Source organism: Panthera onca, chromosome E1 (genome assembly GCF_046562875.1).
Source record: "Panthera onca isolate mPanOnc1 chromosome E1, mPanOnc1 haplotype 2, whole genome shotgun sequence".
Taxonomy (NCBI): domain Eukaryota; kingdom Metazoa; phylum Chordata; class Mammalia; order Carnivora; family Felidae; genus Panthera; species Panthera onca.
In genome coordinates this window covers 8765262-8781349 of record NC_138352.1, presented here as the reverse complement: position 1 = coordinate 8781349, position 16088 = coordinate 8765262, and the positions used below count along the sequence as shown (strand labels likewise).

The window sequence follows — 16088 nt, the reverse complement described above, 5'->3', positions numbered from 1 at the left end:
CAAAAGCCAAAAGGCCCACTGAACAGTTTTCCTGAGCAGTCCCGCCCCCTGCCCCTCGGTCTCCCCGATACCGGACCGGCCAGTCGGTACTCAGCACCTGCTTTCTCTGTAAGGGTGCTGCAGACCAAATTCTCTGTCCCCTCCGTCAGCCGTCTCTCTGTGTGTAAGGGGTGGACTGTAGATAGTCACAACTGCCTTCTTCAAAGCACACCCCAGAAATGAGAGACCCCAAAGTATTGGGTAAGCATCCAGGTGAGGCTCAGCCTCTCTCTATCCTAGACTGTCCCTATGTACTAGGTACTGGCTCGCTGTGTGACCTGGGGCAGGTTACTTCATTACTCTGGGCTCGGTTTTCTCATCCTTTAACCGAGCTTCCTATTAGCACGAGCGTCCCACAGCATCACGAGCATTAGCTGCTTTGATATATGTTAAATACGTGACACTTTTTATCCTGTCGCTAATTGTGTTAATTATAAAATGGTACATCACTCTTATCTATTTCCTGGTACATGTACTTTTCCCTTTAAATCATTCTGCACAGGGTTTTGCTTTCTTTCCTGAGGAATCTGTGCAAAAGCAAACCCACGATGTCGGGCCCACGGGTAGCCCGCTACAGTGGCCAGCGCTTGGAGCCCCAGCTGTCTCCCCACTGCAGGCAGGGGTGGGGGCGTGTGCCCGCACATACACTCTACACACACGGGCATGCACACCTGGACCCGCTGCCTCTCCCGTCGCCCAGAAGCCCCTGGGAAGAGGGAAGGACGCCTGGGTCCCCAGGGCTCAGCCGCACTCCGCTATCCCCACAGCCTGTCCCCTTGGCCATCTGTGGTGACTCCTGCGGTCCCCGCTGACCGCCCTGTGGATGTGGAGGCCTAGCGGGCAAGTCACAGAGAGCCCACACCTTTCGCGGGGGAGCCTAGGGACGGGGCACGGCCGGGGGGTCTGTTTGCCCCAAACCTCAGTGCTGCTGTTCCCTCCCCTTCCAGCCTCGCCACACACGGTGTCTTTGGAGAAGAAAGCCCTAGCGCCAAGGGATCAGTGACCAGACACTGGTGTCCCCAGGGGCTACCAGGAATCTAGAAGACGCGGTTTGGTGGGAGAGAGCGTGCGTGTCCACGACGGACATCCGGGTGTCCTGAGCGCATCTGAATGAGGCAGCCCCGGGCACCTGGCTGGCTCAGTCAGTAGAGCATGTGACTCTTGATGTTGGGGTCGTGAGTTCAAGCCCCACGTCGGGCGAAGAGCTTACTGAATGAGGCAGCCCGGAGTGCCCGTGGCCTCAGCGTGACAGGGAGAGTGGCCTGTACCCGAGCAGGGTGGATTTGCCCCGGGTGACCTCGGATGGGAGTGGCTGGACGTGGGTTCACCCTGGGAGTGTTGCCCACGTGCGTGAGAGTGTGGCCATGAGCGTGGGCGGGTGTGCGCGCAACAGTGCATGAGTATGCATCCGTGTGGGAGCGTGTGCACCTGTGCGTGCATTGAGTGCACGTGTGGGTGTGCCTGTGTACCCGTGTAGGCACTGTGTGCCTTGCGTGAGCGTGCACAGGCGTGCGTGGGCGTGTGCAGGGTGCGTATGTGCCTGGACGCAAACGGGTGTGTGCGTGAGTGTTCCTGTGCCGGGCGTGCGCGCACACGTGTGTGTGAGTTTGTGCGGAGGTTGCGTGAGTGTGCTTGTGTGCACACAACTTTGCACGTGTATACGTGAGCATGCATGCATGTGGGTGGGACCGTGTGCACGTGGGCGGAGGCACACGTGTGTGCCTGGGTGAGTGTGCGCCATGCGTGTGCGTGCACACGTGTGCGCGTGTACACACACCCCCTTCGTCCCTGTGAGCATCGCCGCGTGCCTCTCGAGGCGTCTGATTTATTAACGAGGACAATACAAGGAGAGCGTGCCTATTACTTCTGGTGTCCGCATCAGCTGCTGACAGCTTCGTGGAATTGAAATATCTTATTTAATGCGAGTAAGAATCATTTTAAATATCAACCATGACACTCAAGGACTCGAACCAGAAAGGGCATCGTGTGTTTCCCTGGGTGCCGGAGAAGATGCCACATTTGTTAGGTGGTTATTTTCTCCCTGCCCATCTCGTGTCTCTGAAAATCCATCTATCTGTCCCGGCTCCTCCCCGCGTGCCCGTGTGCCCTCCACCCCGAGCTCGTCTCTTCCTGTGGGAGGACGGGACTGAGCCGGCGGGTCCCGCGGGCCAAGTCAGGACACTCGGAGGGGCAAGAAGAACCATGTGGATTCGTGCTGCATCGTCCTTTCTTTCCACCCCAGCCCTGCCCCAAGGCCCTCTCTCCCCCGCCTGCTCCCTTTGACCATCCGACTGGGACAAAGCAAAGCTTCCTCGCCACTTGCCGCTCGGCCACTGTCAGGAAGCCTGAGGAAGCTCTGAGTGCGGTTACTACGGAAAGATCTCGTCACATGCACAGAGCAAGGAGCTAAACAGCCTCCTGGAGGCCGAGTCTCCTGCTGGAGAGGGGAAGGATCGTGGGTTGGCATTTGCTTGTAATTGCATGAAGACGTTCTGGACAGGTGCCCGAGAAACTAGTGGCTGTGGCTGTGCGTGTGCGGAGCTGGGAGCCATGGGTGGCTGAGGAACACAGAGGAGAGAGACGTTTCCGGTGTGCCTTTTCTTTTATTCGTTGAATTCTGAATCCTGGGCACATATGTCCTATAATAAATCAATAAATAAGTGGTCCTTCGAGGGGGCCTCGAGGTGGCTGATTCCAGGTGTTCTCCGGCCCCTGGAGCCACACACCTGCCACTCTTTGTCATGATGGGAGGGAGAATGAAGTTTGGCAGGTCAGCCAAGAAGGGATGCCACTTACCTACTCCCTGCTGTTCATCCCCAGAGGAACCAGGCTCAGGTCCCCGAACCCAGAGGACACAAACAGAGGTGACCGGGAGGCTGGGAGGTCAGGCTGGTGGCAAGAACCTCACTGGGGTCAGGAGGCTGAGAGGAACAGGGTTTGGAAGGGGAGCTGTCATTCTCTCACTGTCCTCGGTGTCCCGAGGAGGCAGAAAAGGAGGTCACATCCTCTACTGGCAGCCAAGGGACTGAGGTGTAGCCCCTCTACCAGTAAAGAGGATTAGGTGACCAAGGGGGCATGACAGATCCTTCATGGGCAGCTGCGGATGGTTGGGGTTCACACGTCCATGGGCGAAGCCAAAGAATTTGCCGGACAAGGGAATCTGTGCTCTCCTGATGCTTGGTGGGGAGCCCCTAATGGATCCTCACTCCGGTGGGGGGTTTCTGCAACACCCTCCTTGTCTCCCTCCCGGAACCTCTCCACCTCACCCCATACCTTCCACTCCCCACCAGTGACTCATACACCTGCTCCCTCATTGGACAAGCATTAGTACAGCACGTGCCATATGCCTGGCAATTATGTCTGGGGCCTCTTATAAGGAGCCCATCAAAGTCGGCCGTCGTTGTCCCCATTTTACAGATGGGAAAACCGAGGCTCGCAAGGTTCCAGAACTTGCTCAGCACACATTCTTAAGAAGGAGCAGAGAGGTGGGGCGCTGGGGTGGCTCGGTCGGTTAAGCGTCTGACTCTTTTTTTTTCCAATTTTTTAATGTTTATTTTTGAGAGAGAGAAAGCGCAAGCAGGGTAGGGGCAGAGAGAGAGAGGGAGACACAGAATCCAAAGCAGGCTCCAGGCCGTCAGCCGTCAGAACAGAGCCTGATGCGGGGCTCAAACCCACGAGAGCGGTAAGATCGTGACCTGAGCTGAAGTCGCACGCTTAACACCTGGGTGCCCTGCGTCTGACTCTTGATTTTGACTCAGGTCATGATCTCACCAGTTGGTGAGTTTGAGCCCCTGAGTTGGGCTGTGCCCTCACGGTGCAGAGCCTGCTTGGGATTCTCTCTGTGTCCCTCCCCTGCTCTCCTTCTCTCAAAATAAATAAACTTAAGAAAGAAAGAGCAGAGGGGCAAGCCAAACCTACATTTCCCTGAGTCAGAAGCTCTGGTGCTTTCTTCAACGCCATGCTTCCCTTGAGAGGAGATCAGATGTGGGCCGTCCTAGACAGGGCATTCCACCCATCCCCCTGTTCCTGGACAGGGCTGGGCTCATCCACTTCCTGCCAGGCCAGCGGCAGCAGGTGGGTGGGATAGACGGAGCTGTGGGCGTCGTGTCTCCCGAGGGCCCGGGAGGGAGCATTTCGGGGACAGCGGTCACTGCCACTGTCATTATCAAGGCTACGTACCGTCCAGCACGCTGGATTCGCATGCTGAGGTGCTGGCCAGCCTGGGAGCCTGGGAGGCAGGGGGACCGGGAGCTGGAACTGGGGTGGAGTGGAGCGGGTTTCCCTGGTAGGAAAGGCAGTGGGCGGAACTGTTACTTTAAATAATGTTGCCAACCAGCCAGAAATAGGTCCCCCGGGCGGGAGGAGAAGGAAGCCGGAGGATGGAGAGGACGCACAATGAACCCCACTCCGCAGGGGCCAGGGAGCGTGGCCTCAACTACAGAGGGACCAAGAGGGAGGTCGAGGGCCAGTGCTCCTCTTCTGGCCTCGGGGGAGGGGCAGGCCTGCCGCCAGTCGACCTTCCCTGGGCCCTGGGGGCTCCCGGTGGACGCAAATGGACACAGAGCCTTCTGCAGAAATGCACTTCCATTAAAGTTTAAACTTCACTACGCATCACTGACATCAGCAAACAAACCCACATCCAATGAGTCCCTGGTGTCTCTTTTATAATGTATCCTTAAATTATATGCTCCAAGTGCGTTTTTACATTTTATTTTTAAGATAAAAGCCATATATGCGTACGATAAAGAAAATTCCGGTGGCGTCGAAAGACATAAAATGGGGAAGTAGAAGTTTCCCTCTCTCCCCCTCCCCAGCACTGCTCTCAAAAGGGAGAGAACACATATCCGTCTCCGAAGCTTATGTCCATGTACGATGTATATGCACATATATACAATTTATGTACTCGTGATCCCATGTATCCAAATATATGTCCCATGTATCCAAATATACATTTGTATATATGAATATACAAATTTCATTTACCCACATGGTATTGTACCATTTACACTATTCTCTTTTTTTTTTTTTTTTTGGTCCAGAAACTAAAATTATTTTTATTGGGCCAATTTGCATGATCCTAAACATTAAACTGAGGGTTTGGTAGCCTGTGTCCGTGAACAACAGCTTTACCAAGAGTGGCAACCATCCGATACCTCCCTTGTCCCTAGCAGTCAGCCGTGACACTGATTGACTTCTTCCTTCCTCGTGTTGTTAGTTCCGTAAACGTCTCCCCCTCTGCAGCTTCGACGTCCTTTCCACGCTCTGTGCGAGTCGGACACCATTCTGTCTCCTACAGGTGTTCTCGCTTATTCCCCGGCCGCAGCATCGTTAACTCGTTAACTGATCCATTCATTGTTGGTGGACATTTAGGGTGCTTCTGATTGCGTGGTTATCTCTGCCATTATAAGCAATGCCACGGTGAACATCCTCATACCTGTTTTTTGCCACATTTTTGCAGTATATCTAAAGGGCCAGCTCTCGGTGTTTTGCCTGTTCTCATTTTGATAGATTTTGCCCTAAAGGCTGGGCCACTCTGCACTTGCACCGGCCAATCTGAGGGTACACCTCCCCGCCCCCCACTCTTGACAACCTTGCACGTGATCAAGCATGAGAGTCTCTGGCCGTCTGATATGTGAATGTTGTCTTGTTTTGATTGGACTTTCATTGTGACAGAGGTTGAGCATCTTTTTGTTAGCTTGCTGGCCATTTCTGTTCATTTTCCTCTCCCTGGAGCCTTTTAAATAATATCTGATTCCATTTTCAAAGATAGAGAGCTTTTCCAGCCAATCTCGCCTTCCATCTTTCTTCTCAGGTCACCCCATCGTTTTCGAGACCCAAACAGTTTGCCCAAAGCTGTCTCCCCTCCCCGCAGCAGAGGCGAGCAAGAGTGTGATGGGCTTGAGGACGGGGTGGAAGGAGAACGGGGAATTTGCCAGAGCCTGGGCGCCTGATATCTCCCCATCATCACTCCGTGCACAGTAGCGAGGGACAGATAAGAACTGCAGCCGGTGGCAGAGATAAGAGGCTTGGACAGCCAGAAGGTTCTGAATCATGCTGCAGAGCCACAGCCAGAGCCAGAGCGAGCTCGGCACCTACCCATCCGTGAGTCTGGGGCTCGTGCAGTCCCCGGATGGAAGGGGGGCGCCTTGGAATATGGTGTCCGTATTGAACTGGCTTACAGCTGAGCTTAGAGCCGGGCAGGCTCTGTGGGACCCTGGCCCTGCCTCTTAGCACCTGTGAGACTGCCTGTCAGTGATGAAACACTTCTGAACCTCAGTTTCCCCACCTGTAAAATGGGGGTGCCGGTAAAAATACCCCCTCCTTAGGATTAAGTGAACGACACTCGAATGCAGACCCACAGCTGGGTGCCTCTGTTCGCATACGACAAGGAGTGTGAAGCTAGCGGGCTTTGCGTAAGATTTAAGTTTAAAATTTGTTAAAATTGCTTTTATGCTGAGATTACGTTTCTTCTCGATGACCTCAAAATGTCCCTTTTAGAGAAAATGCTGACCAGTTCTATTTATTTTTCTCCCCCAACCTGGCACTTTTTAATGTTATCTTTTTTTTTTTCTTGCTTGCTTTTTTGGGGTTTCTGGTTGGTTGATTGTTTGTTTGCTTTTTGGTTGGTTTTAATGATCTTACTTGGCAAAGTAAAAACCTGACAGTTTTATATCAAGCCCCATTTTTTTAAGTGTTACTGGTCCGTGCCAGCATTGGCATATCCCAAGGACAAGGAACAATGAGCTTGTCCACCAAGTCTGGGTAAGCCCTAGCACACGCAAGGATGGAGATGTTCTAGGCACAAGCCCCTTGATCCTCTGAGGTTCCCACTGGGCCATTCGTTGCCCAGAGACAGGAAAGGTCATCACAGAGGGGGTGTCAGGACAGCTAGCCCCACCCACCCCAGAGAGCACCACCTGCCCATGTCTTGCCTGCCAGAAGTTCCTGTCCCGACCTGGCCTTGCATCCGCCCCGCCTCTCAGCCAGATCGGCACGTACCTGTTCTCCAGCCACCTCTCCCCCAACACCAGACCCTGCTGCTCTTTGAACCAGTCGTGTGCTCCCAGAGCGGCTCTTCAGGTTCATGCATCCTGGCCTCAGGGCCCACTCATACAGAAATCCAGTCTGTCCTGCTCAGAAGGCTCTGCCTTTTCCCTCCACAAAGCTGCAGTGGGGCTAACTTTAAGAATGGAACGATGCAAAGCATCTGGGGAAGCGTGTAAACTTCCCTGCCTCTGTCACCCCATCCATTTCCACTAATATTTAGTACAGTCCTGGGCCTGGCCAAAAGAGAATGCCCCCACCTTTCTCAGTCACACGAGTCACAGGCAAGGGAGGACGGCAACCTCCCGCATCCCTGACGTCTCCCGGTGGGAGGCCTGGTCACAGCCAGGGTCAAGGGCTTAGGCGTAGCACCTCCTGTCCTTGGGAAAATGCAGGCTCCTTCCTAGGCACCTGAGCAAAAGTCTGGTTGCCTTCGGGAGGGACTTTGCTGTTGACGAGGCCCTTTCTGACTCCCAAGACCTGGCCAGAGGATCCAGAGCTCCCCCTGGTACTCTTCATTCAGGAAGAGGCTGACCTGGCGACTTTGCCCTGTGATCCCATCTGACGGGCACATCCCTGCACCTGCCTGACTCGCTCATTGGCTGTCCCATCTCCCCCCAGGTACATGATCACCAGCCTGGACCGCACCCACGCGGGCTTCTACCGCTGCATCGTGCGTAACCGGATGGGCGCCCTGCTGCAGCGGCAAACCGAGGTCCAGGTGGCCTGTAAGTACAGCGGGCGACTTGGGGCAGGGTGGGGCGCGAAGCGGGAAAGGGCCCGCAGGGTCCTCACCCGCCACCACGCTCTGGGCAGAGCCAGATCCCGGCCACAGCCTCCCACGCTCACTGGGTCCTCGTGGCGGCCCTTCCTGCGTATCCGTGAGCCCTCACTCTACGGTTGACGGAGCTGGCGGGAGCTGGCGAGTCCACACCGCTCAGCAGCACACGTCTGCCGGCTCTGAGTTCAACTCCGTTTATGTGGGACCAGCTGCTGCTTTTTTAAAACGGGCCCTACCACCTGGTTCATGGGCCTCCTCTGGGCTTGGCTGGGCCTCACACGGGGGGGGGGTCTTCATGATGGACCCCCTCTCCGACTACTTACAGTCTTTTTGGCAGACTTCCTGGCGCCCCCCCACCATGACCTTAATCTTTCCCTCCTCCAATTCGCTCAGCCCTGGAGCAGTCACAGCAAGCGGGTCCCATGATCCTCAGGGAGATGCCTCATGGTGGCACCATGACTCTAAGAGGGAGAGGGCAGATGACAAGTCAGGGTTCCTGGAGGAGCCAGGTGAGCAGACGGCAAAGTGGTCGGTCCCTCCAAGCCCCCCCCCCCCCGCCCCCAGTCACTGGAAGGACTTTTTCAAATGGTAGGAGAGAAGGCAGCTTCAAAAGACCCCAAGGGCATCTCAGGGACCAGGGCCCCGGAAGCACCAACCAACACCCTCCCCCTGAGACTCGGTGTCACCTTCCCAGTCCTGCCCACCCATCCTAAAATAGCTGCTGTATGCCAGAAATGAGCCTCATTATGGGCTGTTTTCTTTCTGGGCTCTTCCAGGGGCAGAGGTCCAAGGTTGCACAGTGGGACATGGGAATATGGAAAGCTTTAGTCGGCCTTGAAATTTAAAAAAAAAAAAAAGGCCACCTTCTCATCCAGAGCCTACAGGGGCTCGCCTCTGAATTAGCACAGGAGAGAGCTGGCTACTTGAACAGAAGTAGGGGAGAGAAATCTAAAAGGAAAACCTCAAGCGAGGCAAAGAGTGTTGATAATAATTATGGAAAACAACCGTAATCAAAAGTGGAGGATGGATTGTCTCCATAAATCAGCACTAAAGGCAACTCAGCTCACTCAGAGGAGTGGAAAAGCCCTGAATTAAAATGATGGATCAGGGCACTGTCAGCGGCTGGCGGGCTCCCGGGGAGCTTGATTTAGCCAGTGCTTGGATCCCGCAGGACAGGGGCAGGGCCGTGAGCCAGCCTCCAGACAGATGCGCGTGCACGTGTGGGCCCGTGTGCGTGCAAATGCATGTGCCTGAGTGTGGGCTCATGCATGAGGGTGCACATGTGTGTGTCTGCACTGGTCTGCTTCTTTGCCCCCCGCCCCGCCGCCGTGTGTGGGCGAGAACGTGTGTGCAAGCGTGTGCACATGCATGTATCCATGTGTGTGTGTGTGTGTGTGTGTGTGCATGGCATACACTGTTCCGGCCAGAGGCAGAGCAGTGAGCTGGCACCTGCACCCTCCAGTCAGCCCAGCCTCCGCCCCTCCACTGCCCCCCACAGGGGGATCCCTGTCCTCTCAAAGCCAAGTGTCACCCTGGGCTTCAGGAGCCCCCACAGTTGCCCCCCCAGGCTACACAGCGCTGCTCCCTGGCTGTGCCTGGGTGGCTACAGGTGGTCCCTGGCAGAGAGCAAGGGGTACCTGGAAGGGGCTGAAGCACCGGACGGAGTGGGGAGGCCTGGGTCCACCCTCTTCCTGGCCACCAGCTGCGGCTCCCGGGGCCAGCCCTGAGAGCCCGCCCCTCAAACTGCGCCCAACCGCTCTGTTTCATAGCGTCGTAAAGTAGAAACCACTGTCTGCAGCCCTCTGGGACCTAAAGCCAGGGGGGTCAGGTGAGCCCTGGGAGCTCCACGTGGCAGCTGAGAAAACCACCCCTCCTCACAAGTTAAGGAAGGCTTCACCCAACCGTGGTGGCCACGGCGGGACGGAGAAGGGAAACCCACCTCTCGTCCCCTCCCTTGCTGGACACGCTTGTCTCTTGGGGAGCTGGGGCCGGGGAGAGGGGTCTCACTCTTGCTCTTTAGTTCTGGAAGTTGAAGAATCTGCTGTCCAACCTGTCCCCTCCTCAAGACACCTTCCAGGACCCGGGTGCGGGGGAAGGTGAGACCTGGCGAAACCAGCCCCACCCACAACCTCGCTCTGTCCCGCCTGTTGCCGTGCTGGGCCGCGCCCCCTTTTCTCTCCGTCCTTATCCCACAGCCTGCAGGGTAGCGCCCCCACCCCCACTGCACGGATGAGGAAAGCAAGGCTGGCGGGGGCAGGGGGGGCATGAGGTGACCGCCTGCGTCACACGGTGAGGAAGTACCAGAGAAGGACTTGAACCCGCAGCTGCCTGATTCTGAAACACTCCCCTCACCACACTGCCACCTGAGGTCAGGAGAAAAGTCAAAATGGGGTGGGGGTGGGAAGGGGGGGGATCACCTGCTAAGCTCAAGGTTCAAAGGGAATCACATGGATGCCCTGGAGTGTCATGTCCCGTGTCCAGACAGCCCCGCAAATAGGTGCTGTGTCCACCCAGGATGGACGCCGTCTCACAGGGGGTGGGGGTCACACGCTCTTGGCTGTCAGCAGTGGCCAGCGTGAAAATGCTTGAAAGTAAATCCCGGGTTCTTCTGTGCCTAAAACACGGCCATGCCGTGGGGACGGGAATCAGCAGGTGTGGCTTCCAGCCCCAGCCTCCGCCCTGAGTGGCTTAGGGCTCTGGGCACCTGGTGTAGGTGCACAGGGGGGCGCACAGGGACAGATAGAGGAGGACGTGTGGCTTCTGTCCCCCTGGAAAGGTGAGCACGTGCCCCAAGACCCCTTAGAACAATCACAGACACGGGGTCAAGCTCATGTTCCGAAGGAGATGCTAAGGGAGGTACAGCGGGGCCTCCGCAAGGATCCCTCCTCCGGTGTGGCTGTGCATGCGTCTTTCCTCCGTGGGTTCCCAGGACAAGTCTGAGAGGCAGGGGGGCAGGAAGGCGTGTTACGAGCCCCATCTCGAGATGAGGCAACTGAGGCTCAGAGGAGGTAGGAGACAGCCCAGGGGCCCGCAGCCAGCCTTTCTACCTCCCACCTTTCCTTGCCTCGCCTACCGCCACACTGTAGGGTAGAGCCACGAACCCCCAGTTCAAATCCAGGCTCACTTCTCCCTGGCTGTGTGACCTTGGGCAAGTTACCTCACTTCTCTGTGCCTTTGCTTCCTCTTTCCTGGGTGTGAAAATGGAAGCTAATATTAGTGCCTATCTTGTCCGGCTGTCACACAGCGCCCCGCCCACGGGGTCGAGAAGCCTTTCTCCTGTCCATACGGCCAACCAGGGAGGGTGTCCGGGAATAAGTATTTGCAGACGTTTCTCACTCTGGCCACCTCCACAGGCATACTCCTAGCCACCGCATCTGCTCCCCGAGCTGGGGCCAGGGCAAGGCAAGTGAGGTATGGAGGCCGCACAATTCAAGGCGGTGCTCCCTCCCCGGTACTCACTGTGCACCTGCAGGGTGCTGAGAGCGGTGCCTCCTTACATCTTCCACCTGGCCTACCCAGTCCATCTAAGGATGGGTGGGGAATGGCTGCTTTTCTAGATGCCTCTGTCTCCCCTTGCGAAGGTTTCTGCCTCCCAGGGCGGAGGGCTTTGACCCGTCGGGTGATGCTGCCTTTGGAGGCTCCTTCCAGGGCTGGGTCCAATGGGACCCCCCTCTGGCCCCCACCCACCCTTCCCAAAGAGGGACTGTGAACCAGGTTCTAACGAGAAATGAATAAGGCAGCTGTGCTAACAACTAAGGATAATGGCCAAGTCGTTACCAAAAGATTCTTTACGTGTTTTTAATTACAGCAATTAAGAGGAAGTCAATAAAACATCCACCCCCTCCCCAGCTCCCTTTCTGCCGGCACCCCCACCACCACCACCACCCCCATTAGTCTCTTCTTTGTTGTTTTTTTTTTAAGTTGCCATAAATTTCTGGCTTGCGGCAAGCTGGCTGAATGGCAGAGGGGGATAGGAGAGCCTTCCTGGGTCAAGAAGCCTTCCTGGCCGTCCACATCCACGTCCTGAGGCCACCTCTCTGTTCTCCTCACCTGGGCCACATCCCTGGTTCCTCCCCCACCCTCGTCCCTGGTCGGACGGAAGCCCCAGCCCCAGCAACAAGCCCACCCCCAGGCCACAGGGCCAAGGGCCTTAGCCCGTCTGGAAGCCAGGCCTGCAGCCACCTGTGTAAGACGGGACATGAGGGAATCAAGCCTGTTCTTGGGGTTGATCAAGCCCCAAATGACACCAGTGGGCCTGTTTTTCCTAATTCTTAACGTTGAGTTTGACCACTGAATATGGAGTATTTAGGGGCCGTGCTACAGTTCGAGATAACTACAGCACCCGTCTTGCTGACCGTTTAATTCGTTCGTGCGATAATTATTGCTTTACGCCCAGTGCATGCTGAGCTCTATTCTAGGCAGTGAGGACGTAGGGGACAAAACTGGGACACATGTTCCTGCCCTCAGGAAAGTAGTAGGGCGCCATAAAAGTCAAAAGGTGAATATACGATAGAATAGAGGATGTAGAAAGCCCATGAAGAAAACTAAAGTGTTCTAGAGAAAAGTGAAGTCAAGGAAGAGTGATGGACGCTGGGGCAGGGGACTTGTTTGCTTTAGTGGCTGAGAGCGGCCATCTGGGGAGGTGGCATTGAGCAGAGTCTCAAAGGAAGCAAGGAGGGGAGTCACACAGAGGGTTAAGGTGTTTGCAGGCCAGGGAGCAGCAAGTGCAAAGGCCCTGGGGTAGGTTTGGGTGTCTGAGGCCAGGGTAGCTGAAGCAGAGTGAGGGAAGGAGAGGGTGGAAGGCGATGTAGCCGAGGAGGTGGGGCATCAGGGACAGATGGCGGCCTCCAAGATGTGAGTGGCACTTGTGATGTTACTCGCGGTGCCACGGAAACATGCGTGGTTGGGGGGAAGAGGTACGATGCGGCCTGGTTGGAGGGAGGAGCGTTGTTTTCATAATAAACAGACAAAACCACAATGAAATACCATCTCGTGTCCACCCGATCGGCCACACCAAGGTGGCCAGCGAGACCAAGAGTGGCCAGAAACTCCCATCCGGGCCGGCGGGGGTGGGAGGCGGGAAATTGGTGCAGATTGGCAAGCAGTGTGGCATCATCTCGTAAAATTCGTGCGCGCGCGCCCTACAGCCCAGCGGTCCCGCTTGGAGGCACACGCTCTAGAGATGCTCTGAGCCCCGCGTGCCAGAAGATCCATATAACGCTGTTTGTAGCCGGGCAGCAAAGCGCTGAAAACAGAGTCAGCCAGCAGCTGCACTGTGCTCCCTCCACACACGGACGTCCATGCGGCCGTGGCGATGACTCAGCTGAGTGCTAGCGCATAGACGGAGCTCCAAAAAAAAAAAAAAATGCACACACACACCCCCACGCACACACACACATCACAGTAGACGACCTATAAAAATAATCCCAGGTATAAAGGGACTGAAACCAAACTACCCTAACCGAACGTTGTTCAGGGAATCATCTCCGTCTGGTGATGCTTGGGGGGAAGGCAATGCAGGGTTAACACAACATTTGGGGTGCAGTTACCTCTGGAGAGGGAGGGGGCGTGACTGGGGGGGGACACCGTGGGGGTGTGGCGAGGTTTGTTAGTGTTCTGTTCCCTAAGCTGGGTTGGGGGGTATGTGAGTGTTTGTTCTGTTCTTCTTTAAAGTATCCATATAATTGGGGCGCCTGGGTGGCTGAGTCGGTTGAGCGTCCAACTTTGGCTCAGGTCATGATCTCGCGGTCTGTGAGTTCGAGCCCCGCATCGGGCTCTGTGCGGACAGCTCAGAACCTGGAGCCTGCTTCGGATTCTGTGTCTCTCTCTCTCTCTCTCTCTCTGCGCTCTCCTGCTCACGCGCTCTCTCTCTCTCAAAAATAAACATTAAAAATTTAAAAAAAATAAAAATAAAGCATCCATATAATCATAATCGCTCTTCTGTACATGTGACATATTTCGTGATTTTAAAAAAAGTGTTTTAGAAATAAGAAAAAGCAATGACTTTATTCTGGAGTGGAGTGCATACTTCACAAGACCTTTTAAGCGGTAACAAAGACATCAGGAGTTTTTAGGCCACCTCCAGCTGTGCCCCAGGCTTACACTTCTTTGCTCGCAGGGGAATTTGTTGGGAAAGGTGGATCAGCGCCACGGACGTAACATGAGGTGTTAACGAGCGTGTACCTTGGAGGGGACGTGCCCAAAACCCTTATCTGTTTCTGCCTTGGTGTGCATGCTCTTTCCCAGGGGTTCCTGGGTCCCCAGGCTCTGCCAGCACGGGGCCTCCTTCCTTCTAGCCTTTCTGTGGCACGGGGCGGCTGAGTGGATGCCCCCTTGGCCCTTTGCTGCTGCTGTTTCGTATGCGTAGGCTGTGCCCTGGGGCCGGTGAGCAGAGCTGGAAGCCTGTGGAGTGGAGAGAGTGGGAGGGTGCTGGGGGCCTGAGAGCCACGGGAGGCAGGGAGCTTGTGGGATGGAAACGTGGAGAAGAGCATCAGCTGCAGAATTTGGACCCAAACCAGCTGTGCCCTTCCTTCCATCCCTCTCGCAGTGCATTCACGCACGCCTGAATGCGCGTGTCCGGCCATCCACCCTCCTGCCCTCCTTCCGTCCATCCGACCGTTCCTCCCTTTCTCCATCCGTCCCCTCCTCCCTCCATCCGTCTGCCTCTTCCTCCCTCCCTCCATCCATTCATCCATCCCACAGTAGGGGCTCAGCCAGAGCCATTGCATGATGGCATTAGGTGAGTTTAGAGAGAACATACAGTGTGCAGAGCACAGGTACCTCGTAGGGACTTGCTTATGAACACCGCTGCCTCGTGAAGCCCACGGTATAGCAGGGAGAGAGAAAGAATGTGCACGAAGCATGTTAATGGAGGGGACGAGTCATGGAAGAAGCGGAGAGGAAATGCAGAAGGGGGGCCAGGTTTGAATGCTGGCCCGGCCCTGCCCTGACTGCTTGACGTGGGATAAGCCACTCTGTCTCCATGAGCTTTAATTTCCTCACTGACGAAATGGAGCTAATAAAACTGAAGAGAGGAGAAAGAAACACTATTACCATGAAATTGCTTGAAATTGTTCAAATATATCTTCGGAGTTCCGTGCAAAGTTTTTTAAATAGATAAAATTATGGTGAGAACGGAAATCGATGTGATTTATTGATGCAATTTTTTTATAGACAGAGCCAAGTAATGGAAATTAATAAACAACTTAAAATGTGTATTTATTAGAGTCGAGCTGACCGTGGCAGCATGAGGATGACGCGAAGGTGAAGTCCACTTAGGAAGGACACTGACACAGGGCCAGCATTCAGCGGTCTTTGCTCTTCAGTTGTGTTAGGTGGCTTAGGGTAATCTTTGTTGAAGAGGTAGATATTTAAACTAAACTGTGAAAAATGTGGACGATTCTAATATTTTAATACTGTAAATATGAGGTATAATTTTTAGCACTTTAATATACTCTCCCAGTTGCTATGGCTGTGTAACGAATTGCCCTCAATCATAACGGTGTCCGGCAATCGTCTAGTATACTCACCGAGTGCGTGAGCCTTGGATCCAGACGGACATGGTGGGGGTGGCTTGTCTCTGCTCTGTATGAGTGAGGTCTCCGCTGGGAGACTTATTTAAAGGCTGGGACCTTGTCTGGCCACTGTTGGTGCTGACTATCATCTGGGGGCTTCATTTCCTCCATCCATGGGCCCTTCTCATGTCCAAGTGGGCCAGATTGAGCTTTCTTACAACATGGTGGCTGGATCCCAAGTAGGAGTGTCCGGACAGAGAGGGAGATCTAGATGGAAGCTGCATCCTTTTGATGACCTGGCCTTGGACGTCGTACATCATTATTTCCAGCACATTCGTGAGAAGAGTATGTTGAATGGGAGATAAATATTGATGCAGCCATCTTTGGAAGGATACACCCAAGGGTTGCCTGGGTGACTCAGTCACTTAAGCTTTTGACTCTTGATTTTGGCTCAGGTCATGATCTCACGGTTCATGAGATCGAGCCCCACATTGGGCTCCGTGCTGACAGCACAGAGCCTGCTTGGGATTCTCTCCCTCTCTCTCTTCCCCTCCCCTGATGACACACACATGCTCGCTTGCTCGCTCTCAAAATAAATACACTTTAAAAAATAAGAAGAAAGATCCATCCTGACACATACATGTGGTATCTCATGTAATCCTGACTATAACCTATGAGGAAGGTACTCTTCACAGCTCCATTTTTCAAAA

General features: G+C 54.8%; 1 protein-coding gene across 2 annotated transcripts in view; it reads left to right on the top strand.

Moving 5' to 3' along the window:
- The window catches only part of SDK2 (sidekick cell adhesion molecule 2), a 264926-nt gene that overhangs the window by 147412 nt on the left and 101426 nt on the right, over positions 1 to 16088 (top strand). For both annotated transcript variants that reach the window (XM_078438221.2, XM_078438220.2), the window contains exon 3: positions 7705 to 7811. In XM_078438221.2, the coding sequence (XP_078294347.1) occupies positions 7705 to 7811 (107 nt within the window). The remainder of the gene's footprint in view (positions 1 to 7704; positions 7812 to 16088) is intronic.